This window comes from Myodes glareolus, chromosome 2, assembly GCF_982192425.1.
Source record: "Myodes glareolus chromosome 2, mMyoGla1.1, whole genome shotgun sequence".
Lineage (NCBI taxonomy): Eukaryota > Metazoa > Chordata > Mammalia > Rodentia > Cricetidae > Myodes > Myodes glareolus.
In genome coordinates, this window is record NC_142027.1 from 63,614,146 (window position 1) to 63,639,107 (window position 24,962).

At 39.1% G+C, this 24,962-nt stretch overlaps 1 protein-coding gene across 17 annotated transcripts in view; it reads left to right on the top strand.

The window, feature by feature from the left end:
• Positions 1-24,962, top strand: part of Abi3bp (ABI family member 3 binding protein) — a 213,545-nt gene that overhangs the window by 136,083 nt on the left and 52,500 nt on the right. For 7 of the 17 annotated variants that reach the window (XM_087900842.1, XM_087900875.1, XM_087900880.1 and 4 more), the window contains exons 19-35: positions 3,100-3,141; positions 4,829-4,909; positions 5,341-5,388; positions 6,608-6,670; positions 10,136-10,225; positions 12,294-12,377; positions 13,817-13,873; positions 14,704-14,787; positions 16,253-16,312; positions 18,078-18,158; positions 19,010-19,093; positions 19,442-19,501; positions 20,237-20,320; positions 21,589-21,648; positions 22,543-22,626; positions 23,578-23,634; positions 24,638-24,700. The exons of 1 other annotated variant lie outside the window; for it this stretch is intronic. In XM_087900842.1, the coding sequence (XP_087756968.1) occupies positions 3,100-3,141; positions 4,829-4,909; positions 5,341-5,388; positions 6,608-6,670; positions 10,136-10,225; positions 12,294-12,377; positions 13,817-13,873; positions 14,704-14,787; positions 16,253-16,312; positions 18,078-18,158; positions 19,010-19,093; positions 19,442-19,501; positions 20,237-20,320; positions 21,589-21,648; positions 22,543-22,626; positions 23,578-23,634; positions 24,638-24,700 (1,182 nt within the window). The remainder of the gene's footprint in view (positions 1-3,099; positions 3,142-4,828; positions 4,910-5,340; positions 5,389-6,607; positions 6,671-10,135; positions 10,226-12,293; positions 12,378-13,816; positions 13,874-14,703; positions 14,788-16,252; positions 16,313-18,077; positions 18,159-19,009; positions 19,094-19,441; positions 19,502-20,236; positions 20,321-21,588; positions 21,649-22,542; positions 22,627-23,577; positions 23,635-24,637; positions 24,701-24,962) is intronic. 9 more of the 17 variants (XM_087900900.1, XM_087900904.1, XM_087900892.1 and 6 more) reach the window with 7 other exon arrangements.

Sequence of the window (24,962 nt, forward strand, 5' to 3'; positions counted from 1 at the left end):
AGTTCTGATTTCTGTGTTAGTGTCTAATGCAATTTTTCCATGTAAAGCACAACCAGATGACCTCAGCACGAATAGATGACCTCAGCCCAACCAGCCCTCTGGTATTATCATTGTGTTACTCTGAGCTGTGTGGTAGGCAATGTGTTTGTGACTGTTACACAGAAAACACAGAAACAGCCATGGAGTGAGCAAGGGTCCCTTGTCTGTGTTACCACATACTTTCCAATACCAAAATGGGCTGAAATCCTGATGCACTGAATATCAGCCTTTCAACTGGAGGCAGGAACGGGTTCTGTCTCCTAAGAACCCTGCTTGTTTGGAGTGTCTCAGTTCTCGGGGTACGAGACCAGAAAGCACTGTTTCTTCAATATGCCAAGCATTCTTAGTTGGGGGTGATTTTGGAACACTAACTTCTGTGTACTTCTCAGGAGATTTTATGGTGTTTTTCTAAAGACCAGGGGGTTCTTTGGTAGGAGGAGTCTTCTCTCAGCAGTTCGCTATGAAGGGATTGTGGCTCATACTGAATGATCCAATATTGACCTTTTATAGTTTATCTGGAACTTACACAACAGTGTTGGATACTGATTTATAAAATTAGCTATGGAGATATTTGTCAGTTCTTACTGTCATCACCATATTAATGTTAAACTTTTAGCTTTGGGGAGAATGCATTCCACAATCTGCTGTGTAAAGGACTCTCAATTTGAATTTCCATCATTAGCATGTTTACACAGTGAAGTTCCAAAAGCAAGAGTTTCTCTGGTTAAGTGGTCAGGATTTATTTTGAAGATGGCAAAAGACATCAAAGCAGCTGCTCAGAAAACAAATTTATGTAGTGCCCAGATGGAGGTGTCAGATCAACAGACAGATCAATGAAAGAGCGGTTCTCAACCTGGGGGTGAACGATTATTTCACAGGGGTCGCATAAGACCATCGTAAAATATCAGATATTACGATTCATAACGATAGCAAAATTATAGGTATGAAGTAGTAACAAGAGTAATTTTACAGTTGGGGGTCACTACAACATAAGAACTGTATTTAGGGTCACGGCATTAGAAAGGTTGAGAACCGCTGAAGTGGAGGCTTGAGCAAGTGTGTAAGTGTCTTTGGTTGAGGTTGCCAAGTGAGAAGCACAGGGCACAAAAATCAAGGGTCCTGGCAGTTTAAATCAAGAACTCTGCCAGCTGGAGTGGGAAGGGATTAATGTGCATGTGTTTCAGAAATCACTCTGAGGGAGGTTTGCAATTAGAAAGCAACTTTTATATTTATGCTGCATTTTCAGTGGAGGCTTCTACCAGGCAGATGGAGAAAGTTGCTGTGTGTGGTGGTTAGCAAGTTAAATATTTCTGCTAATTTCACAATAAAATTGGAAAGCATCAAAAACTGTCTTATAAATATTGGTTGACATTTATGCATGTTAAGTCACATTTTTAAAACCAAATTGAAAAATATTAAATGAGAGGGCATGTTGCTACTCTTCTAAGTGTTTGAATAGACACTTCTTAATTAAATATTTTGTTTACTATTTATTTATTTATTGCCAGAACTTTTATTTGGAAGCTGGTGTGGTTTCATGCCTTTGGTTTCTAAACTTTCTCATGGCCCTGGGGTCCTCACCCTTTCCGGCACTGACAATGGGCATCACCACCTGAGGGAGTTAACATCCACACCTCACAGTAGAGGGACTTTGAGTGGCCCAAGACTATGGTAGAGCGTATGGGCTGCAGCTCTGCGGAGTGTTTCTTTAGCGGCAGACTCTTCTGGTCCTTGAGCTCTGCAGAAGGTCTCTGTTTCCAGCTGAAGTTCAAGGGAGCATATAAACCACCAGCAGAAGACTCGCCTGGCTGCCCAGCTCTCCTCCACCGCCTGTTTTTCCGTTTCACTTTCCATGTGAGATGCTTTTCCTCGGTGGTTTAGTCAGTGCAGCTCCATGTTTGGTTTTGGTTAATTTCATGTGCACAACCCAGTACGTTTCTGGAAAACCAGAGCCACCTCCTCTCTTTTGTCCTTCCCACACAATGAGGACTGTCACCCCCCTGTGTTGATCCACAATGCGGTACCACACAGCTCTCAGTTGCCATATTTTTTTTCTTTTTGAGTTGTGAAAGGAAGTCATTCCGTTCCTAGAAAGTTGCTCTGCAAACGCTTCTCTCGTGGGTCCCCTCCCCAAGTCTCTCCTGGCTTTTTCCAAACCTACTACTCTTCCTGTTCAGAATTATCAGAGTTAGCTCTAGACAAAGTACTATCTGCGCTGTAAATAAGAGAAGGATTAGCATTATAATGAAAGCCAGTGAGTACCAAATCAATTTGTTTCTTTCTATAAGAAATAAAAGTTCTCCTTTTTTTCCTATGCTTGGAAAATACATTAATTTTAATTTTCTCCTTGAAAGAAAATTCCTTTGAGCAGACTAGCACAAAGCCTACTGGAAATGGCCTGTTGTTTTTCCTCCCAAACGTAATAGATGTAACCAAATAGCCAGGAGGAAATATAATAGTTTGTTCACTTCTCGTTTGACCTCCGGAGGGTTTGTTTATCCATCAGCAGATGGTATTTAATTGATGAAGCAGTTCGTGAAACCCGAGACTATGCGTGGATACTTAATGATTTGCTAACAACATAGGATTTTGTTTACTAGCAGTGTGTCCTTGTGATCACAAGTACCATATGAGCACGTGTGGCCCTTTACACTTACGTTTCTTATCTTTTCTGAAAGAACATGAGGTTCAGCCAAGCTGGGTGCCATTCAAACCTAACAGAGTTCAAGCGTGTAGCTTTGTCTCACTTCCTGAGGCAAACATGGTTGCTTTGTAAGAAACAAAATGCCAGGTGTCAAGGAATGCAGAACACATTCAAGAAGATGTCCTAGGGACAGCCATCGGATATTTGTAGTGAGAGCCGTGGCAAAGATGAACGACACAGATGAGAATTCTTAACTCTTTTGCTGTGGTTTGTACAATGGATGTGAGATGAGTAACACGCAGGAACCTAAGCCAGAAGAGCACAAAGCTCCATCAGAGAGTGACCTTGTCTTGTGGGAAAGGATGTTTAATTTCGGCCGTTCAGCACTGTTTTGACATTGCTTGCTTTCGTTGCAGCCCCAGAACCTGAGACTCTACCATCAGCACCATCAACAAAGGGTAAATTGGTTCCTTGACCCATCATGAAGATATGGCCTGTATCACTTGGTGTTCAACTTTGGTCCTACATTTGCTTTACTTTTAAAACACTTAATTGTCCTTCAGATGTTTGTTTGTTTGTTTGTTGTTCTTTTCAGTGATTTCTACTAGAATATTGACCCTGTAATCGGTTTGGCTGAATAGAGGCTCTGGGACACCCATGAAAGCCACACCGCCTCGGATGCGGCAGATTCTTTGTTGTTCTGTCTTATATTCAAGGAGATTTTCTTTAGCTCCTTCTAACTTATTATTTCCAGTGGAGACTTCTGGCTTCTCCAGGCATAATTGTGCTTCCCTCTGGGAGTCTTTTTCTCACTTTTCAAAATTCTAACTTTTGCAGACTTTCTTGAAAAGCGTGATGATCATTCCAGATCTGAAAACTGTGATGTGTCACCAGATCATCCATTAGGAGGTGAAAAAAAAGGAAAAGAACAACAAAGCCAACCCCTTATAGCTTTTTTTTTTTTTCATCAAAAGAGAAAAAAGTAAAACCAAGCTAAAACCAAACCAGACAAAGAAAGATCCCTGTTCTGGTGCCATCCTAGCCAATTTCCCACATTTTCCTTCACAACACGAGCTCCTGGTTAGTGTGTTGTATCTGCAGCTTCCAAAGGTCCAGGCCTCTGCCCTTTTTTCCATTTCCTTTTCCAAACTTTAACTGGCTACATTTTTATTCATTTTGTCTAAAACCACAGGAACTGATTTCAGCAGAAGAGGTTACTTCTTGTGTGGATAAAATTTCACTACTTAAAATTTGCTCAAGCGAGAAGTTAAAATTAAGCATATCCCACATTTAAGTTAATTTTACATTTTTCCCTTGACTTGGTTCCTTCTTGATAATCTTGTTTGTGGTTTCAGGACCCAGAGACCTGGGAAAGTGACAGTAATAATATTAGTTGAACACACAGTTACTGAGTGGGTGACTCATTTCTTCTTTTCTTAATAGCTGGGGTCACTATTGGTGGATTCACATTCATGGAGTAATATATCAGCATCCATTTGTTTATGTGTTCTTGGTTATTCTTAAAATATTTAAATCCTAATCCTCTGGCCTATAAATATATCTCATTTTAAAAATGTTTCCCTTGATACAATTTCTAAATTCATTTTTCCTATTGTTTACGTGTGGACTCTTATAAACACCAAGCAGAAAAATCTCCTGCTTTGGAATATTCAGCCAAATTTTAATATTTAAATCTTGGTGTGACAAAAAAGCAGCCTTCTATGTGTTCCTCCTGATGGTATAGCTTTGAAACTTTGTGTGCACATCTCCTCTAAACTCTACATTGCTGAGATTTTCCAACACCTATCTCAAAGTGAAAGAATAAGGGAGACCTCTTGGAAAATGTACAAATCTTTGACCAAAAACTGTGAAGAGAAAGGGAAAAATGGGAGGGGGCAGGAGAGAGAGAGAGAGAGAGAGAGAGAGAGAGAGAGAGAGAGAGAGAGAGAGAGAGAGAACAAAACATCAAAAAAAAAAACCCCTAAATTAGACATAATTAGACATTTCATGTAGTGATGGCAGAAACTAGCAAAACAGAATGTGTCCAGCTTGAATCATAAGGTTTAACTATGTGGCACCTAACATTTACTCTCAGTTTGTAGCTTCACTCTTTCTCTGCTAACTAGAGATTTTTCCTTTCTTTAGCTCCACCAAAGACCAAACAACCAGGTCGCCGCCCCCGTCCTACAACCACTCGTAGTCCAGAAACGCCTGAGTCCAAACCGGGTAAATGTGATACTTAGGGTTCCAATGACCAGGGATGCAGTGTTGTGGCTTCTAGTTTGTTAGCTGACATGCCCCAAACAGCTGAGCTGTAGGGAACAATATGGTTGGTTTGTATACTCACTCTCTACATTCATATGATATATGATGCATCTACATCTCTATTAGTGATTAGTAAGCACACAGTGTGAAAAGCTGGCCCACCTGGTAGATTATTAAAGCATGAATCCTTCGAGTCTTACAGCTGGTACATACCCAGGGCAGCTGAGGTGTGGGAAAGAGAGAGTGAAAAGGTGAATGGGAAACGCAAAAGGGAAATTACATTCAGACAAAAGCACAGTTTGTGTACAGCTTCTGCCTTAAGGCACAATGTTAGTCTCCTTGGGATCCCATTCCGTGGTATAACCAGTGTTCTTGGTGCTTTGCTTCCTTAGCTCTGGAACCTGCCACGGTGCCACCGGAGCTCTTGGTACCCACAATTGGTAATTCTGCATCCTCTCTTGCTTTCCTGTTGTTTTTTTCTTTTCATGGTCTCCAACCAAGGCATGAGTGAAGTTCTGTCACCCCATCACACCGTAAACCATGCTTTCCTTCTTTTCCTGTGTGGGTGGAAAGAGCCTGAAGACTGGAGAATTCTTCCAGTACAGTCTCCTGCAGTAATGCCAGGAAGGTCTGTGGCCATGAGCACGGCTTCCCACTGCCCTGCTGACCCTCTTCCTTAACCATGTCCCAGTGCTCAGAGAGCCATCTGTTCTTCCTCATGGTTGTCTGTAGTCACTCTGGACTAAACAAATGGCATGCATTTGTCCAGTTTTGTGGATAAAATTTTATTGCTTTATTCATCAAACCTGTAGGACTCTGACAAGCTACACATTCCTATTGGAGAATGTTTTTAGTATGTTTGGATACCATAGACTGATTATGTTCTGGGGTCCAGTATAAAAGTGGTAGTTGTCTTTGCAACTTGAGAATATTAAGTTCCAAGATGGTTTTTATTAGTTTTAGTGGTAATGTCATGCCTATAATTGTTTCATTGTAACTTCTCAGAATTCAGTTGGTCTCTGATTATTTTAAGGAATTCCCCGCATCAGTAGCCATGCCATTACTTCTTATGTTCACAGCAGATATTTATGGGTAATTTCCCAGGTTCCTTCTTAATCAGCTTTAAAATTCTCTGCCTTAATGTTTTGTGCTTCAAAGAAAGTTGCCAGCCAAGTAGAAAACGGATACACTTAGTTCTTCTTAAATGACGTATTTAAGAAGGAAGCCACATGATAGCTAGCACTTTCACTCAAAGACACATTTTAAGCCTTTCCTTAAGATTGTTATTCTGGGGGCTGGACCAATGGCTCAGAGGTTAAAAGCATTGCTCTTTTAAAGGTCTTGAGTTCAATTCCCAGCAACCACAGGGTAATTCACAAACATCTATATTGAGATCTGGTGCCCCTTCTGGTATGCATGCATACAGGCTGGCAGAACACTGTATACATAATAAATAAGTAAATCTTTAAAAAAAAAAAAAAGATGGCTCTTCCTGGGAAACTAGTGGTGCAGTGGTGCAAATGAATGACAAAAATGAGCATTTCCACCATTCCTGGAACTATTTGTATATTTGCATTGAGTGTTTCTTAACTTATCCATCCTTATTTTTGATAGTTACAACCATGACCGTTATGCTAATTTTAATACCTTTTCTTTTAGTTTCCAAAGCATCCCAGAGACCCAAAGCAACAGGCAGGCCAGAGGTACCTGAAAGCCAGCCTGGTAATCAACACTTCCAATGCCTTAGCATCTAAATGAGAAAAGAATATGCAAGTAACATTGATTTCCATAGCAACAGCTTAGCTGTGACACTGATTAGGGTACCTTTTTTCCTTCAGACTTAAAACCACCTAAGCAATTGCTTCCTAAGCCCAAAGCCACACCTGACATGCCACCAACTAAATCCAGTAAACATTATTCCCACTGTCTTGCTTAGCACACTTTCTCTGTGGAAATGATGGTTTATACATTAGACTAATCCCAGAGCTGAATATCTTAATTTTGTTCTTTACCTTCTAGAAGTATTCACACTAGGTGTAAGAAATGAGAATATTTTATACCTGATAATCTTATAAATCCCACACTTAAAAAAAAGCATTTGTATGCCTTCCCAAGTTTATAATGAATGGAAGCTAGACTTTTCTGTACCTGGGACAATTTAAAGTGACGTTGCTAGCTATTTCTAGGTATGACACACAGGAGGGACATGTGTTCCTCTTTCGTGGGCACAACCACAGAAAGACTTGTCACATAGGGAATGACTTCCTCAGAACTAACATGTTGGCATTTTAAATACTAATTACTAAGTGGGTGACTTTCTACCGTATTAAAAAAAAACCAAACTTATGTAACAGTTTTGAAAATTCTGTTTACAACTGAAAAGCTCTGCTAAGATTCCAATTAGTAGAAAACTAAGATCCTTCTCATTATAAACAAGCCCATTGCGTAATCAGTCTACATCAACTAGAATAAACTGCGCTCAGTGTCTCCCAAGTAAATCTTACACATACTGAAGGCTGCTTTTTTCTTCATTTGTGTCTTGTGTTTGTGACCCAGCCTATGTGCCCGCTCCCCTCGGAACTGAAGAGCCTTCCCTAGCCCTAGGTCACAGGTGCTTTCTTACCTGACGCCCCCTTGAGATTTCTCCTCTCATCTCTCTCATTGCCTGTATTTCTAGTTCAATCATCATTCACACTTTCTTTATTTGTTTCTTAAATGTATTTGCTATATTTGGCAGTGGCCATTTATACATCATGATGGGCATTCATGCATCTGCACAGCAAATAGCCCCTGAACGTTACACTTCTTCTACCTTCCGGGTCAGATTGCTTGTCCATACTGCTAGAAGCCGGAGGGCTCTGCCCATCAGATTTTCAAATCAGGGACTTTCTGAAGCCTCTACTGTGTGTGCATGGGAGCAAAGAGAGCGGGCTGGAGCTTGTGATGATGAATCGCCCGTTCTGATAATGACCCTTTCCCCTTGATTCCACATGATTCAGATGCGAGTGGACCTTTCTGTGGAGAATGCATCTTATGAAGAGAAGTTCTAGCAATGTCTTCCTCATCTTGTCCCAGCTTCTTCCCATCTCTGTGTGTCATTAGCTCGGCCACTGCTCGCTGATGCATTTTAATCTGGCTTCACATTTTGGTTCCCTGAACCATCAAGGAAAGTCATTCTCTATACCAAGACTTAGAGGACATTAGATAATGAGAAATTTCAATCTTACATGGAATCTCTTAGCTTTAATGAAAAAATACAGTTTAATGCCAGCTGTAATTCTTCATTTTTGTTCTATGAAGAATTATTTAATTTATAGAAATCATATATATTGAGATTAAAATGCTGCATCATTTCTTTTTTATTCTGAATTATTTTATTCTTTCAGTGGGTGGGGTGGTTTCTAGGAATTAAAACTAGGGTTGTATTCATGCTGGCCAAGGGATCTATTGCTGAGCAATTTCCCCAGTCCTCCGTATCTATCCATACACAGGATAATTACATACAAATTATCCATTTGAGAAAAGTAAATACAAAAACATAATACGCATTTACCTCTATCTGTACTATTGTCACAGTTGGCAATACTTTTCCTATTCTCACAACCACCACTCCTCCAAAAAATAATGGTGGTGAATGTCTTTGAGATACAACAGAAGCCACTGTAGCCACTTTCAGAATAATTTAGTATAACCCGCCATACAACTATAGAACCAGAGTGACAGTGTAGGTAGAATCAGACAGTCAAACAGAGGAAAATACTTTTCAGTAACGTCATAGCCATTCTAAGTGAAAGTGTGTATGTGTGCAAGATGGTGAGCACAGAATCTGCCCATCCGCTGGCAGTAATAGTAGTCTCAGACTTCACAAATGCTTTCAAACACAACAGCCTTGTATTTCTTGCCCACCTCTGTGTCAGAACTAATAACTTATAACTTAATAGGTAGAAAATTTTTGGAGTCTATTAACTTAGCAGGTCACTAGCTTCCACCAATCTTAAGATTAAGAATGTCATCAGAGAGCATCTTGGGCCTGCAGAACAACTTCCCCCATCTTGCTGTACCTGCCTCTCTGATGTATCTCTGATGTATTAAATTTGCTTTGATTTATTACTTATTTTCTTTGTTCTTTAAAACTATAAAAGCTTCAGGAAACCATTTCCACCTTAGAATTTAGAATTTTGGGTAGCCTAATTCTGTTTCTCTGGGCCAAGGTCTCTCACAATATCTATCTATAGAATAAACTATCTCTTATTTTTTTTAAGAAAACAAAAACAGGCTTAAAACATTTCCTCTTTAAGATAATCCACTTTGAATGTTTCTTGACTTCTGTCATGTATTGCTGTTGGCCAGTCACTACCACAGACACTGAACCTGTAATTATGAGTGAGAACCAGGGCCTCAGTGGCAACATTGAGCAATGACCTTTTAGTCTTTAAGCACATTTTCTGCTTATTGTTGGATCTGTTTCTGTATGGGTTTTTTCATAGGGGATTTTTCATTCACAAAAAAAATCTTATCATTGACTTATTTCTCATTATAAATATAACAAGAGTACTTGAAGGATGTTGCTTAGTTATAAGTCTCTCTCTATTCAGCTCCTTAGATACTCCTAGCTATCTTGCTTTGCAAATGTTTCAGAGTCAATGAGTCTATTCAGTACTCAATATTAGTCTACATTAAAAATAAATTTCTCATATACTACAGAGTGCCTACCCCTTAAGCTATTATTCTTGTTATTCTTTTTTGAAGATATGAAAGACTTTGGTTTCATAAAAGTGATTTTAGAAAGCATAATATATATAGTAATACTAATTTTATTGACTCATAAGCCTAACGTGAGTTTTTCTAAGGACAATTATCCAGAAGCGGGTTAACTGAGGTCTCCCTGATGTGATATCAACATATGCCATGTTTCAAATTCCCTTTGGGTCTGGAACCTCTTTTGTGCTAGCAACTAACAATAAAAATTTCAGAATAACCAAAACAATGTCACACAGTCTGTCTCAACTGTCAGGAGACCAAAATTGTTTGACATGTATATTACCAAGAAAGACCAAATCAAAGAGACATTTTTTTTTGTCTCCAAACTCGAGAGTCTGAGACAACTTCAGAAACCTTACATTCATGTGTTCATCTTTCTTGAGTTCTGAAGTCATGCAACTACGATAACCACTTTGCTTTCTCCAGCCCCCAAAACACCACGACCAAGGAAACACCGCCCACGTCCTCATGGACCCAAAGACACCCCAAGCCAAAAGATACCTCAGACCACACCAGGTAAATGTGGTTCTTGGCTCCTGGAGCACTTCACTGGATGTGACAGAAGTGGTAGTCCCACTTGCCACTAAGGGAGAAGGCTTAAACCAGATGAAGCACCTGATGCCAGCATGATGCTCTAGCCAATCCCTATGACTTCCTTGTACTGCTGTTATGGGAATTCCTTGATACCTGAGAATTGTATATGTTTTTTCTCTGACACTTAATTATACTTTGCTCTTTGATTATAAATTGGAAAAATATCTTCTTACTATACTTGATTCAAGAGTCACACTCTTTATTAGATGCCATTGTAACATCTGTGGGCTATCCATTAGAGCTAACAAGTGACTTAGTTGAACAGAGAAACAACTCTTATTCAGACATCATAAAGAGAAATAAAGAATAGGAGTACTATCAGGGAGTTACTGTTTCACCAACTGAAGACATGTCATTCATTCTTAAGTAAAAATTAATATATATATATGGCCTAACATGTTTAATGTTGACCTGGAATTTTTAGTCCTTATAAATTTGCCAGCAAGAATGGGCCTGACTCCTACAAACAGAGAGAGGAAGGTGCCATGTACGGAAGTCACAATAAACACATAAGAACTAGAAGTTTAGCCTGACTAAGAAGGGTGATATTTGCTTAGTTGAACCATGGTGTTATTTTTGGAAAATCCACAAAGATGATCACAGAAGTCCAACTTCAGTGACTGCTCTGAACCCATTGGCATGGCCTGCTACCCGTTCTAACCAGGTCTGTTCTGTATAGTGAGAAGATGGAGTAACAAGTTCCATGGACAAATGACCCTCCAGGTCTAGCTCTTTGCTTGTCTTTGCTCAAACATAGGTCTTCATCTTTCTCCAAAGTGGACTCCCAATAAAATCAAGCATTGTCTATTTTGGTCATTCTTAACTGTATCTTGTTAAATATATCAACAATTGTATTTATCATGACTCCAGAATTTATTTTCCAGTATATAGTTTTACAAATTATGCTTTCACATTAATTTTTATAATTATTAAATATGATGTTATCACATGCATAACGTTTTTTCTAAGCAGAATTTTCTATCACATTATTTGCTAATGTAAAAGCAGTCAAAGCCTGTAACTCACTTTAGAAAAAACAAGCACAATCGTCATTAACTGTATAGAAACGCTAAGGATAGGACTGTGTTGTACAAACATCTGTGGATGCTTATATAGAAATTTTAAAGTTTTTGGTATTTTTATTGTTGTTGTTTTTGACTAAAGAACCAGTGCTAGACTGGTAAAGTTCATATTCAGGAGAATTTGGTGGGTTTTCTGGTGTGTTTAGCATCTCCTTGTTTTAAATTGCTTTGGATCATTTCTCACAGCAGACTTGGGTAATGATTCCTTGTATCCTTCTGTGAGTGTTTTTGTCTGTTCACCTTGAACGACACCGTGGTTGCTGAGGAGATTATGGTGACCTGCCCTGTTTCATTCTGTCATAGGGCTCACCTCAAAGCATTGCAAGTTTTCTTACCACTTAGCAGAAAGGCACCCTGGCAAGTTTAAGACAGCTACCTGGTCTGTGCCCTTTGAAATTGTGTTATGTCAGTGGTGACCCCTGGCCCTCCTTTAGGCCTCTCAGACAACAGGGTTGATGGCACAGTGAAAGTTGTCTGAGACATCTCCTTTCTTCATTCCAAGCTCTGTGGAACTGTTTTTTGGCTCTGCTGATGTTTCAGTGACTTTTAAAATACCTACCCTGGTAAATCATCAAGTACAGGACCTCCCCAGGCACAGTTGTCTTAAATTAAAGGCATCACTGTGGAGTGGCTTCAAAATTCACACCACTAGAGCTGAATGGGGATTTATAACAAATTTGGGGTTAAATATATGTTCAATGAAATAGTGATAGTTCCTAACTTACATTTCTTAAATGTAATTATATCTATTATTTTTGTCTCTGGAAGAATCTCAATTATTAAAGAAATTTCAATTATTAAAGACAGGATTTCTTAGCTCAAACTATTAGTTTTTTTAAAGTTTAGAAAAGATTCATCATCCTAGGCATAACTTTTGGACTCATCAACACCATATTCTTTTCCATCAGCCTCAACAACAACAAAAAAAGTTCGCCGCCCACGTCCCAAACCTAAAACCACACCCCATCCAGAAGCACCTCAGACTATATTGGGTAAATATGTGGTTTATGATTTATTCTGTATTGGAAGGTGTTCTACATATCTCTTCAGGGTAAAAGCTCCTGGTTTGCAAGGAGAACCTCATGTGCCTAAGTAACATATGCTTCTTTCTTAAGAATATTGTTTCTTGATGGTCTTTATGTTTAATTTTCTTAATCTCTGATTATATTCACATCTTGAAGATGAGATTGTTTGGTATAGGATTGAGCTACAACAGTCTTATCAAAGCTATTACATTCATTAAGCCTGCACTCACCCTCCTGAGCCACCTCAGCCCTCGGTCTTATTTACCACTTAGCTGACAATACAGCAACAGGAAAAGCTGTTTCTGCATAAGCAGAAAAGTAATGTAAAGCAGCATGCTTGTGCAAGCGTAAAACAATAGGAACAACCCAAATACTACATTTTATGAACTCTGTGAAAATTTAAATAAAAAAATCCAAGGTAACTTATAAGAAATTAGCACAGGATTTGAAGATTTGAAGGATGAAAGAACAGATGGAGCACATGTCAGACTTGACTTCCCAGACATATAACATGTGTTCCCAGACAAATGCTCTCCTATCAGTTCGGTCACAGAATGTTGAAATCTTCAGATTCATCCGATGAAGTTCAATGGCTCTCACTTTTGCCCAAGATCATGCTCTTTCTATTCATAGAACTAATGATAACACAACCCAAGGATGGCAGAAAGGAAGAACCGGTTCTTCATCTTGTTAAGTGACAGTATGTTCTCCGAGGACTTCTCCTCTTAATGGGTGTGGTTCCAGATTCCTTAGAGCCATGAACACCCATCATAGACAAACCATAATTAACCTCAACACTTCCTACATTTTCCTCCTTCTCACCTTATACCTGTTTCTCTTTGTCAGCTACTAGCAAGTCATGGGTCTAGCACATACTCATGGAACAATATAAATACAGACTTTATATATGTAGTGATGGAGTGTTACAGGGACAGAATCCCTGGAAATCACCATAGAGTTTACAAACTATCTAATATTAATATTCGACTATCTAAACTGCTCATTGCATCTGGCATTGGTCACTGTTTACAGCGGATGTATTTTCTGATTTTGCTTTTTATAAAAGTTCTGGGTATCTTATAGTTTTTGATGATAAGTCATATCTTTTATAAATGTTACCATATTAGTTAAAATTGGATAATTACCAGCAGTGGGATTCCAGAATTGATCTCCAGGAGATGTTCAACAGAGTCCAAAGACTATGACTAACCTCTGAATCAAATGTAGTGCTTCTTTAGAGAAGTATTCAAAGAAGAAAGAAATATTCATTTTCTCCAGCTAAGAATATAAAAATTAAAAAAAATAATATTGCATCCCAAGAAATCTTGCTTTTACTGATAAGATGAGTTTTCTATTATTCTGTATGTTTATAAAGTCTCTTTGATGTCTTTTCTTCTCTTGATCAGTTCCTGCTACAACCCTTGAAGCAGTTATTAGAACTGAGGCTCCAGGACTGACCTTAGGTAATGGCATAGCACGTCTTTCCACATCTGCATTTCTTATCCATTTTGTCACCTTCATAACCACTGCTTCTGGGACTTCACAAAGCTTCTGCGTCTTTGGATCCTTCAACTGCTTCAAATGTTTGAGTGTTAAAAGGTCGTCTTGTTTATATAGCGTCTTGTTTTTATGAGCCAATTTATTGAAAAAGAATACACACATATACAGATACAGGCTCATTGCGACACCTTCGACTTTTTCTATCTCTGCTTCCATGTATCATGTTCATCACATACATACTTTTTGTTATGTGGTCTCCATCTCTGTCTGTATCTTCAGGGGAATCTGCACCATCTCGGCTGAGTTGACTGAGTTTGTGCAGTTCTTATAATGTGTTGCTTTGAAGATGTAAAGTTCTGCATTTTAACCATATTCATGCTTTGTTTGGTTTTTGCCATTTTAGGGAATGATAAAACTTTGGTTTGATGGGGGTGAATATAGAAACTATTCTCAAGGCTGGTCAACCGATATTGTCAGGACTTTCATGAACATGAAACCACCCACACTACCCTGTGCACACAGTAACTGCAAGGTTTTGTAGCATCTCTTCATTTGGGAACTATAGGAAGCTATAGGAAACATTCTTAATATGTAGATTCATATTTTTTCATGAGTTTTATTTCTTAAAGAAATCCAAATATCATTTTAAAAAAGCACACTATCAAGACAGGATAAACATTACAAAGCTCAAAAGGGAAATTTCTTGAAACCCAAGAAATCATAAGAAGCATATTCCTAGTCAACATTTCTAAAATCCAGAATACTGCATTAACCTGAGGTTTTCTTCCTTCAGCTCCCAAACTGCCTCAACAACCAAGGCATCCACGTCCCAAACCTAAAACTACAGCGAGCCCAGCAGCACCTCAGGCTGAACTGGGTAAATCCCCAGGGTTTCTGCTAAGATCTCTGGCAGCCCATCCAAGAAGGTCTTACAGAAAGTATAACGGCAGCTCAGCTGGGATAAGGGGAGATGATGTAAAGGCTGAAGTCCTTATGTTCTACGTGCTAGGATTTTCTCTACAATGGTTGTTTTCTGGCAATGCTAGTTAGTCATTATCAAATGTTCATAGTAAATATGTACGTGAATGAAACAAGAGAATGAGCATGTCTGCAGCAGAGAGGGTGATGGAGCAGCGACTGCCAAGTCCTGTGAGTCATAGTAGGCATTCAGGTCGGACAACAGTAAGCACTTTCTGTATGGTGCTAGGGAATAGATACTGCAGACTTTGTAGAGAATGTGTTTTGTTGTGTATTTCTCCCAACTGCTTATAAATATAAAAGTAATTCTTACAGGGAAGATAACCTAGGGAGAGAATGGGGGACTTCTAAAGGGCAGAGAATGCTTGGCAATCAGTGAAAGGAAGCAAATTTCCTCTTATGAAAAGATAGGGTTTCCAGAAATTGAATGGTTTTAAATGAGGCTCCTGCAACTAATGGCCTATAGGACAAGTTGAAAGTTCTAAATGCTGAACTTAGGAGCTGAAAGTGCACCAGAGAATTGATTTATGGCCACACTTTCTTTGGGTGTTGGACAAGGCTGCCTTGATATGTCACAGACAGAGTGACTGCCCCTTGTAATGTACTCAAGTTGGAGATCTTGTCAGTGAGGCAAATTTGGTTTAGATGTTAGCCTTGTTCACCGTAACAGAATGACTAGCACAGGCTACTGACAAAGGAGAGGTTTCTCTAGTTCAAATCCTTGAGAGTTCATATTCAGAGGCGCATCCCAGACCCTGGCAATGGCTATTCCCAGTTTGTATCATCTCCTGGCATGGTGCTATGGTGGGTGTGTGTACCAGATCAAGAGAGTGATCATATTTCCATCCAGGAGCAGAGAGAACTGAAAGAACCAGGGTTTTCCTTTTCTATTCACTCTGGAGAGCTCAAAGGGTCACACAGAACTACCGAGGGGTTGTGCAAGCTGTCTCATGTCCTCAGTGACCTAAGACCTTCTCACTATGTCCTACCATCCAAAGGTACCTTGTAATAGCATTCATGGACGAGGCTTCAGAGGGCGGAAGCCATATTCAAATGATAGCTAGCTATCTGTTTGGGTATATTAGTAAGCTCAGATCATTAGAAAATGAGGAAAATCTGAAGGTACTTTATATAAACTTTGTAGGCCATTATCTACAAATGTTTGGTTCCACTCCTAAGAGACGAGTTGGCATCTGAGAGCAGAGACACTCTATCATTTAAGTTCGGAGAGCTAGCCACATGGCTTAGTATTTCAGACATGTTTCTATGCTGCCAGGATTCTTTTAAATGAATATTTTAGTTTTTATAAGTTCTAATGTTTGGGACAGATGTCTTAATTATTTGTTTTTGCTATTTTTGGCTAGCTTCTACTTCAGTCTTTGAACCAGTTACTCCTTTAAAAGAGGATCCAGTGACCACAATAGGTAATGATTCTCCTGACTCTCAGCAAATACTTCATTCATTGCCAGCTTCATCTCATGTTGCCGCCCAGTTACATTCTTCATTGTATTTGAATTGACGCTGTTTAGAAGTGCTTACCTCTTATTTGTTGAATGTAAAGGAAGCCATGGCATGGATCTAGTTTGGATTATTGGTCTGCCTTGTAACAATATTTAAATGTTGCTTTAAGGTTTTGGTTTAACCAAATTCTTGGTTAAGACCAGTTTCAAGCATATTTGGTGTGTCTATCTCTAATTTGTGCAAACAAAGATACAACAGGGAATTTTTTTTATTTGTTAGTATGTGAGCAATGTGATTTAGTGTGTTGGATAGCATGTACTATCATCAGGTTGCTATCATTAAATACTAAACTCCATCCTTAATATGAATTGAAGTCCTCTCCCTCTCCACCATAGTTTTCATGTTTCTCAGTCATTTTAGTCCAATAAGATAATTCCAGAAGAATTATTTGAAAATATTAATCCTGACTTTCTGAACTAATAATTTTAATTAATATGTCAGTTTTTTCCTCCAGAGGTACATTCAATAACAAAAGATTCAATAACATAGTAGGAGGTACAGATTCCACATATTGCCTAAAACTCGGGAAAATTTGCCAAACTTTGTAATACCTAAAGATTTTTTTAATTTTGTACTATGCTGAACCATAACTTTAAAATAAATCAATCTTACTTTCTTTTAGCTTCAAAAATGTTTGAAAGAACACAAACTTAAAGCCACCCATGTCTAGATGTGAAAGCTGAAACCAGGCAATGGTTGCAATATCTCCTTGTTATAGGTTCCCCTAGAGAGGAGACTCTCAGAAGCCTGTTAGGCACTGATGGCTGGCTAGACCTTTACAATCAGAAGAGACATGGAGAGTACTTCTTTTAATTAGGAGTAGTATGAAAGCTATTTCCCTTCTCAGTCTGGAGGCTAATGAAATCACAAGAAGCTGTTTGGGAATGGCTGCTTGCGTACTTCTTAACTTCAGGACTGTTTGTACAATCATATTTTTTAAGCCTTGTGTTTATTTTCTTTTTGAGTGTTAAAATGATACAAGTGAGCTTTCTATATGCTTCTTACAAAACATTAGAAACATGTAAGGATATAGGTAAAAATTGTCCTGAAGTTTCCCCTGTTAGAAACAGACAAGCATTGTGATGTGAAGAATTGCTTGCTGAAGCATTTCAAAATGAGAGCAAAGATGGTGCCTGATGCCTGTCTGGGAGATGAGTGTGACCTGCAGTTTGGCTAGTTGGATAGAAGGATTGGTGGTGTCTGTGAGCTTTACTAGGAGAGCCATTCCACAGTGTTATATAGTGGGAATTTAATCAACAGGGATCTATTCTTATAGTTCTGGAGGCTACAAATCAAAGACCAGGCTGCCTCCAGTGGTTTTCCCTGAGGCTTCTCCATGGCTCACAAATGGTAGCCTTGCTTTGTTTTCACATGGCCTTTCTCCATGTATAAGCACCCTTAATGTCTTTTCTAATAAGGATATTTGGCAAATTGGAGAGCTGACCTTATGATTCTTAATTACATCTATAAACATTGTGCTTTTAGTTGGACTTTTACCCTTCCATCTATGAATTGTGAGAACACATTTCAGTCCATAATACTCTCAGCCAGAAAACTACACACACACACACACACATTCTAGATTCAGTCTTGTGCTGGCAGACTCATTTTCAAGTAAATGCTGCGTCCGTTTATACATGTTTTTAAAGCTCATATTTATTAATTCAGTTCCTATTACAGATCATGAACCTGTTACAGACCTTGAAGCGCCTGTTACTTTTAGAACCGAGGCCCCCAGGACAACACTAGGTAACAAACACCCTTACTTGCCAAGTGCTTCTATTGCTCATTGTATAGTCCACTAAGTCTCCATTCCCACAAGCGGCCTTTCCACCCTTCCGAGAAAGCATTCATCCTCTTATGTCATCTGCTTCAGAGTTCAGAGCATCTTACAGACACGCTTCTTGTGCTTATGAGAGCCAAGCATGAGCTTAGTTAAAATATTAATGGCCACATGGAATATTTGAAAGTGCCGTGTTGTCCTGTGTTTCACAGAACAGTGTTCTGTTTCATAGCCGAGTTTAACCACAGTCGAATGGCTGCCCATCAATAGCAGCTACTCTTATGCTCCTTGGTACATCCAGGTTTCTAGATCTCTTTCTGAAAACTATTGTACAGTATGTTTGTTTCTTTTGTGTTGGAATTTAAGCAGTGATATATATGATATAAATGTATATGATATATATATATATATATATGTAATGATGGTTTAAGTAGTGATACACCTTAGTATAAATTTGACAAATTGGAGATGACCAATCTGAAATATTAAATTATAGGCCTCCTTCTTAATATGATTCAGATGCCCCCTTCATTAAATGAATCCTTCCCATCATTTCCCCCAAAGTGGGGCTCTATGACTTTCTCCCAATGAGTATCAATCTCCTTGCCTTGAGTGAGCATCTCAACTGTGGCCAGGAATTTACTTCAAATCACTGTCGATGGCAAAAAGGAGACATGCTTGTTAAAAAAAAAAAAAAAGTGAAAAAGTCTAACTAAAGAAACAACTGCCTGCACCTTTAAGAAATCTGAGAGTTGTGAAGGTCTCTTGTGTCCAGGGTCATAAGATCCAAAGTAACATGAGGCTTTTCCTTCTTCAGCTAGCAAAATGTCACAAAGAACTCGCCGTCTACGACCCAGACCTAAAGCCACAGTGAGCACTCAAGCACCTCAGACAAAACCTGGTAAATTGGGTAAATTAGGTTTCTGGGTGAGCCCAGGTTGTCTGTCCCTTCAGAGACTCAAAGCAGTGGTGGATGTAGTAGCTCCTACACTCCCTGAGTGTGAGAATAGGAGGCAGCAGAAATAACTTCTCCGTGCCTGTTTTAAGGAAATTGTGGGTAGGTGAGACCCAGTAGGATTTAGAACACAACAAAAGTTTAGCAAATGCTTAAACAACATTCTTTCAGATTAAAGGTTTAATTATTTTTCCCCCTTGGGGCAATTGATATTCTAGTCATATGTTATATGTAAATGTTCTAATTTAAATATGCATTTTAAATCTCTTGGCTTACTGTGTTGTCTTTGGCCAGTTCCTCCTGTAGTCCTGGAACCAGTCACCCTTAAACCTGAGGCCCCAGTCACAACACTAGGTAATGCTCCTAAGCTGCTTTTGTAACAGGTCTTCTCCTCATCGTCACACACAGAGAGTTGAATCTTACTTCATGTGGCAGCTGGATTATTCTTTGTGGCCATTCAGTCATATTCATCCAAAAATTATGAAGACTTCGTAATTATCTGCTTTTAAAATGTCATACATGAAATTTCTTTGGGCCGTTTGTCTGCCGTGTTGCCTTCTTGAAGTGTGTCCTGCTTTGTGTTTTGTTTTAAGGGGGTGTCACTGTGGCTGTATTTCAAATCTGTCAAAAGTCTCAGCTACACAAAAAAGTCATTAACAACTTCATGGAGCCCAAAGGGCCAATGGCACATTTATGTTTCATTTTTTCTGCTGGCATAATATTTTGTTGTTTCATTTCTATTTAATAAGGCTTATTTTGATAACTATATAGAAACCATATGGTATATTTGAATAATTAAGTTATAAATAACAAATAATAAGTAGTGAAAATGTCTACTCTCCATTCAAATTTAGGCATGGTTCCTAGCCATTTTTGTTCCAGCCATGCCACCTTAGGAAACTCAGATAATAATTACTAGCCCTTATTTCTGTAATTAAATGGTAGCTTCTTTCTTCATAGAATTTATGACTGAAAAAACTAGATGATGAATATGTAAAAGCCAACATGCTATCATCTTTTCACCTTCCGTGACATCCTGACTCATAAATGATGAAAATATATAATAATATAGTATTTTCCTTCCTTTAGCTCCCAAAATACCACAACAAAAACATCATCCACGTACCCAACAAAAGCCCATAATGAGACCCGAAGTACCTGAGTTCAAGCCAGGTAAAGCATATACACCCAGTTTAACCAACCTCAGCAGTGTGACCTAGCAGGGCCTTGGAAGTTCTTGGACTGAGAACCTCCAGTGCATCCCCGTGCGAGCAAAGCTGCACATCAGGGGCCAGGGGAGGCACAGGGCTCCACTGTACAGCTGCTGAGCAGACAAGACAGAGTGAGGGAAGTCTGCGGGCAGCTGGACACCCGCTGCTTCCTGTGTGCAAGCTTCTCTATCACCTTGCATTCTCATGCTTCCTTTTATGTCTTAAAAAGACCATTTCTTCAGGATAATTAGATCCAGTTCAAATAAAAAAGCATTTATTAATTACCTCCTATCTCCTATTAACACTTTGGAGTAAAACAGGTGGGGAGAGATAGATCTTGATTTTCAAACTTGTAAGACAGAGTGAAAACCTTTTTCATACATAAATATGGCTGAAGACGGCATAGGACAAATCTATGCAAGTGCGAGATTAATTTTGGGGATGCAAACAAAAAGTGTTAGGTACATAAATATTTGAAGTCAGGAATTAAAGGTTAAAGAAGGGTAGAGCCTTGAAATCACGTTAGAGCATGGCTGACAAGAAGAAAGGAGGGGAACAAACTGAGAAGAAGGAGTGCGAGGAGTCTCGGGAATGCTGCCATGGAGGAGTTCCCCTTTAAGGTGGGAGGAGCATCCTTTCATACCTCAGCCAGTCTTTGATCTGGCAGACATCAATGCCTCTCCTCTCTCATAAAGACATACTCCTTCTTTGTCCTTGATAAGGAACCCCACCAATTCATCATGCTGTTGGCTCATTTCCTTTCCAAATATGAGGTCTAAGCAATGCCTCCACAATCCATGTTGGATTATTAATTAATCAGCAATAATTAATAATTAGTACTAATACTAGTTATTTATATTATTGAACAGTTAATAATTTTAATATCAATAAAATATTTATATTGGTAATTGAATGACTGATTAATTGTAGCATTATTTTTAAGAAGATTAATGAAAAAATAGGTGCCTGACTTTGGTATGACACATTCTTCGGGTGTCAACTTCTTGCTTTTCCAGTTTAATGGTTTTTAAAGATGGCTCATTGTCATAGAAACAGGCTTGTAATCATGCAAAGAGCTCACCTCTTGTGAGACCCACCATAGACCTTCCTCATGTCATCTGTCAGGCTTGTAATCATGCAAATATTATTCTAGGAAGATTCATAGTGAAGAGATTTTACTTTTCAATTATTTAAAGCAATCATTTGATTTATTTTAATACCTTTGCTCAGTTCCTGCAACAGAATTTGGACCTGTGACACTCAGAACTGAGACTTGGGTGACAACAAAAGGTAATGACACATTGTAGCCCTGGCTGTGTCCTCTCCTTTGTCACTGTCAAACTCCTGACATCAATGTCATAGTCACATGTTCCGCTTTCTGTGGTGGCGCCATCGCCTTGTTTGCTATTCTGTGAAAGTCTTCATTCTAAAAGAACTGAAAACTATGGCTCTTCAAAGAGCTCGCCTCTCGTGAGATCTGCCATAGGCCTGCCTCATGTCGTCTGTCAGGCTTGTAACCATATGCAATAATCTTGTCCTTGTGTGTCCTGTGGGGACTCTGAAAAGCAGTTTTCATACTTCTAAGAATTGCCATAGTATCGAGAAGTTTCCTTAAATATCTGAAATTCTCTTCTTTAACTATTCATCCATTCATCTTTGCCATGTAACATTTGTTCTTGGACCTTTCAGTTAATAATATGCTCAGTCTTACTTTAACAAACTCTCAAGAACTCCTGATCAGTCATACTCCACCACCACCACGCCTTATCAGTGGTTCTTAGCAATTTTGTGGAGAGGGGCTCTCCCTCTGTGTCCAGACTCAGATTTTCTAAGTAGCTCAGGTGGGTTGTTCTCGAGCTAGCGCTCTTCCTGTCTCTGCCCCCCAAGTGCTGAGAGTACAGTGTGCGCTACTGTCTCTGCCTCCTCGACCCATTTATTCTACTAAAGTTCTGTTTTGTCCTCTTCACTCTTCGACCTTAGCCACCACATTTTATATTTTCCATTGGCTTAGCCAATAGACCTTTACTTGTAAAAAGAAACAAGAAAATATGGATGAAAGTTTTGAATTAATAAGTTGAAAATCGAATTGCCAAAAATACCTTAAGTTTTACCAAATGTGACACCATTGCCTGCACAGCTTTGGAACTACAGACTTTGTTATAATTAAAGATTTTCTTTCCTCAGCTCCTAAAACATCAAAACGGACCCATCGTCCACGCCCCAAACCTAAAACCACAACAACTGCTGAGGCTCCTCTAACTAAACCTGGTAAATTGAGTTTCTGGTCACAAGGGGACTTGTAGCAGTTCCGGGGAAGCCATGAGAAATTCCAGTGGTAGAAGTATTAGCTCATGTGGCCGGAGGCACCGTGTGACTTGCTTCTGCCGCCACTGCTGTGTATATAGGGCGAAACATTAGGGACCTGTGTCCTGGACTGCTTGTGCTCTCTGCATAAGCGCCATCTCTATCTCCATATACATGATTTGTTACTGCTGGTTTAATTACACATTCTTCTCTTAAAGACAAAATGTCACAATGGCATAGGTAATGCTGTGATGGAAAAATTCCCTGAGAGCTGTCAAGGGAAGTTCTCGAATGATTGAGAAGTTTGGATCTGACCCAAAGAGCATCAATGACCTTTCTATCCAGCTAGGACACTCTCTTTCCCTAAGGATAGCAGAGAGCTGTCCCCCTCAGTACCACACTTACGAGATAGCTCCTGTCCTGCTTTGTTGAGTACCTTTGTCACACATGAGATCTCAGCCCAACCTTACACATGACTTCTCAGGAGACATGTGACTTGCTTGCTTGACCCTCAGCTGTATCTCATACAGAAAAACTGTTTGTCCTATCTGCGCACATTTAAAAATGTTATTTTCTTAAAGCTTCCATACAGAAGACCATGATCACAGAAGTTGTATCTGCGCAGCTTTGGTGGTAAATGCTTAAAATTTCTAGGTCATTCAATAGTAGCTGGAATGAGGTACTCCACATACCCAAGGGAATATCACCTTGACTTTATTAAGATGTTTAGGACGCTGTATAGGCAGCAACTGGGTACTTCTTAAAGAAGTGTTTACTGGGGCAGAAAGTGATCAAATCATCAAATAACAGATTAAATCACAGATGGTTTCTTAAACTTGCTTTCCACTTATTCCAGGAAGGGTGTATTGTTGTCTTGCTGAATTCTCACATGTTTGTTTCATTGCCTTTGATTAGTTGCTGCTACAGAGCTTGAACCCAGTGCTTTTAGAACGGAAGCTCCTGCGACTGTGGGTAATGAGAATGCATGTCCTTCCACTAGCAGTGTTTCTCCCATCATACCATCCATCATACCGCCAGTGCTTCTGCATCTTAGGACCACTCCATCTTCATCTTCTGTTGTCGCTCCATTGCAGTCTTTGTCTTGAAGTCATCCTCAGCTCTATGCCATGTTATTAGTTGAATTTCTGAGCACGCTGCATGGACTAACTTCAGGACACCAAACTGCCATATCACTCACTACTCAACGTCATGACAGGTGATCACGTTCATGTCTAAACAGCGCTGACTAATACTGCGTCTCCATGTGAATCTCCATCTCTCATATTTATGCTGTGTATTCCTTGACAATTGTGAAAATGTCCTTCTTTATTCAGAATGCTTTGGGGTATATTGGAACCTTTGTGATACATTAGAGCAATAGTTTGAAGAATGGTGGTTTTAATAAGTTGTAAAACTTAAAAGAGGCAGGCTCTTGAAATGTTCAAACACTAGGTTTCCATGATAGAGACTCCTTTTCTAGAAGGTTCAACAGTCTTTTTAAATCAAGGATTGTTTTGAGATTTTGATGAGTATTTTTCAGAGGCTTGTCTTCATATTTTCCAACAAATGAACTTTTAATTATATAGTTATTTAAACAGTAGACAAAAAATATATGCAGCCATCTTGTTTTCTATAGAAGCTCAAGAAGACTACTAAAGCTTTCTTTAGTGTAGTCAGAAAGGAATCTACCTTGTAAACATGTAAAACCTAACCAACAGAATTCCACAGTCGTGAGGGGACAGGCAATGAAATGTCTAGAAGATCATCTTGTGCACAGTGACATAAAGTTAGGTGTGTACCATGCCATCTTGCAAGTCTATGCCATGAAATAGTAGGCACATAGGCATAAGTTAGTCAAATATGAAAAAAGCAATTGTCTCTTTTCTGTTAGTTTTGAAACTAAAGATATTCTCAAAATTAGCCTAAAAGTGAATTTTTAACTTGTCTTCGGTTTATTTTCTTCCTTTCTGTCTAGTTCTTGCTACAGCCCTTGAACCTGTCAGTCTTAGCACCAAGGCTCCTGCAACATCAACATTAGGTAATGGTACTGTGTTCTGGAATGGTTTGTCATGCTCATTTCACACTCATTCCACTACTCGTCCTAATCTCATTGTCATCTGTTTCATTCTTGCCATCGCCATTCTTCAACTTCATATGCTACTGCTTCTTGAGAAAATAAAGATTCTTAAAGTTACCTCTTTTAAAAGCTACCCATGGACCTAGAATATAGCTAAACTTGTTGCCTTATTTGAATGCGTAGTGTATTTTTGTCTAAACAGGGCTTCCATCTAAAGCTGAAT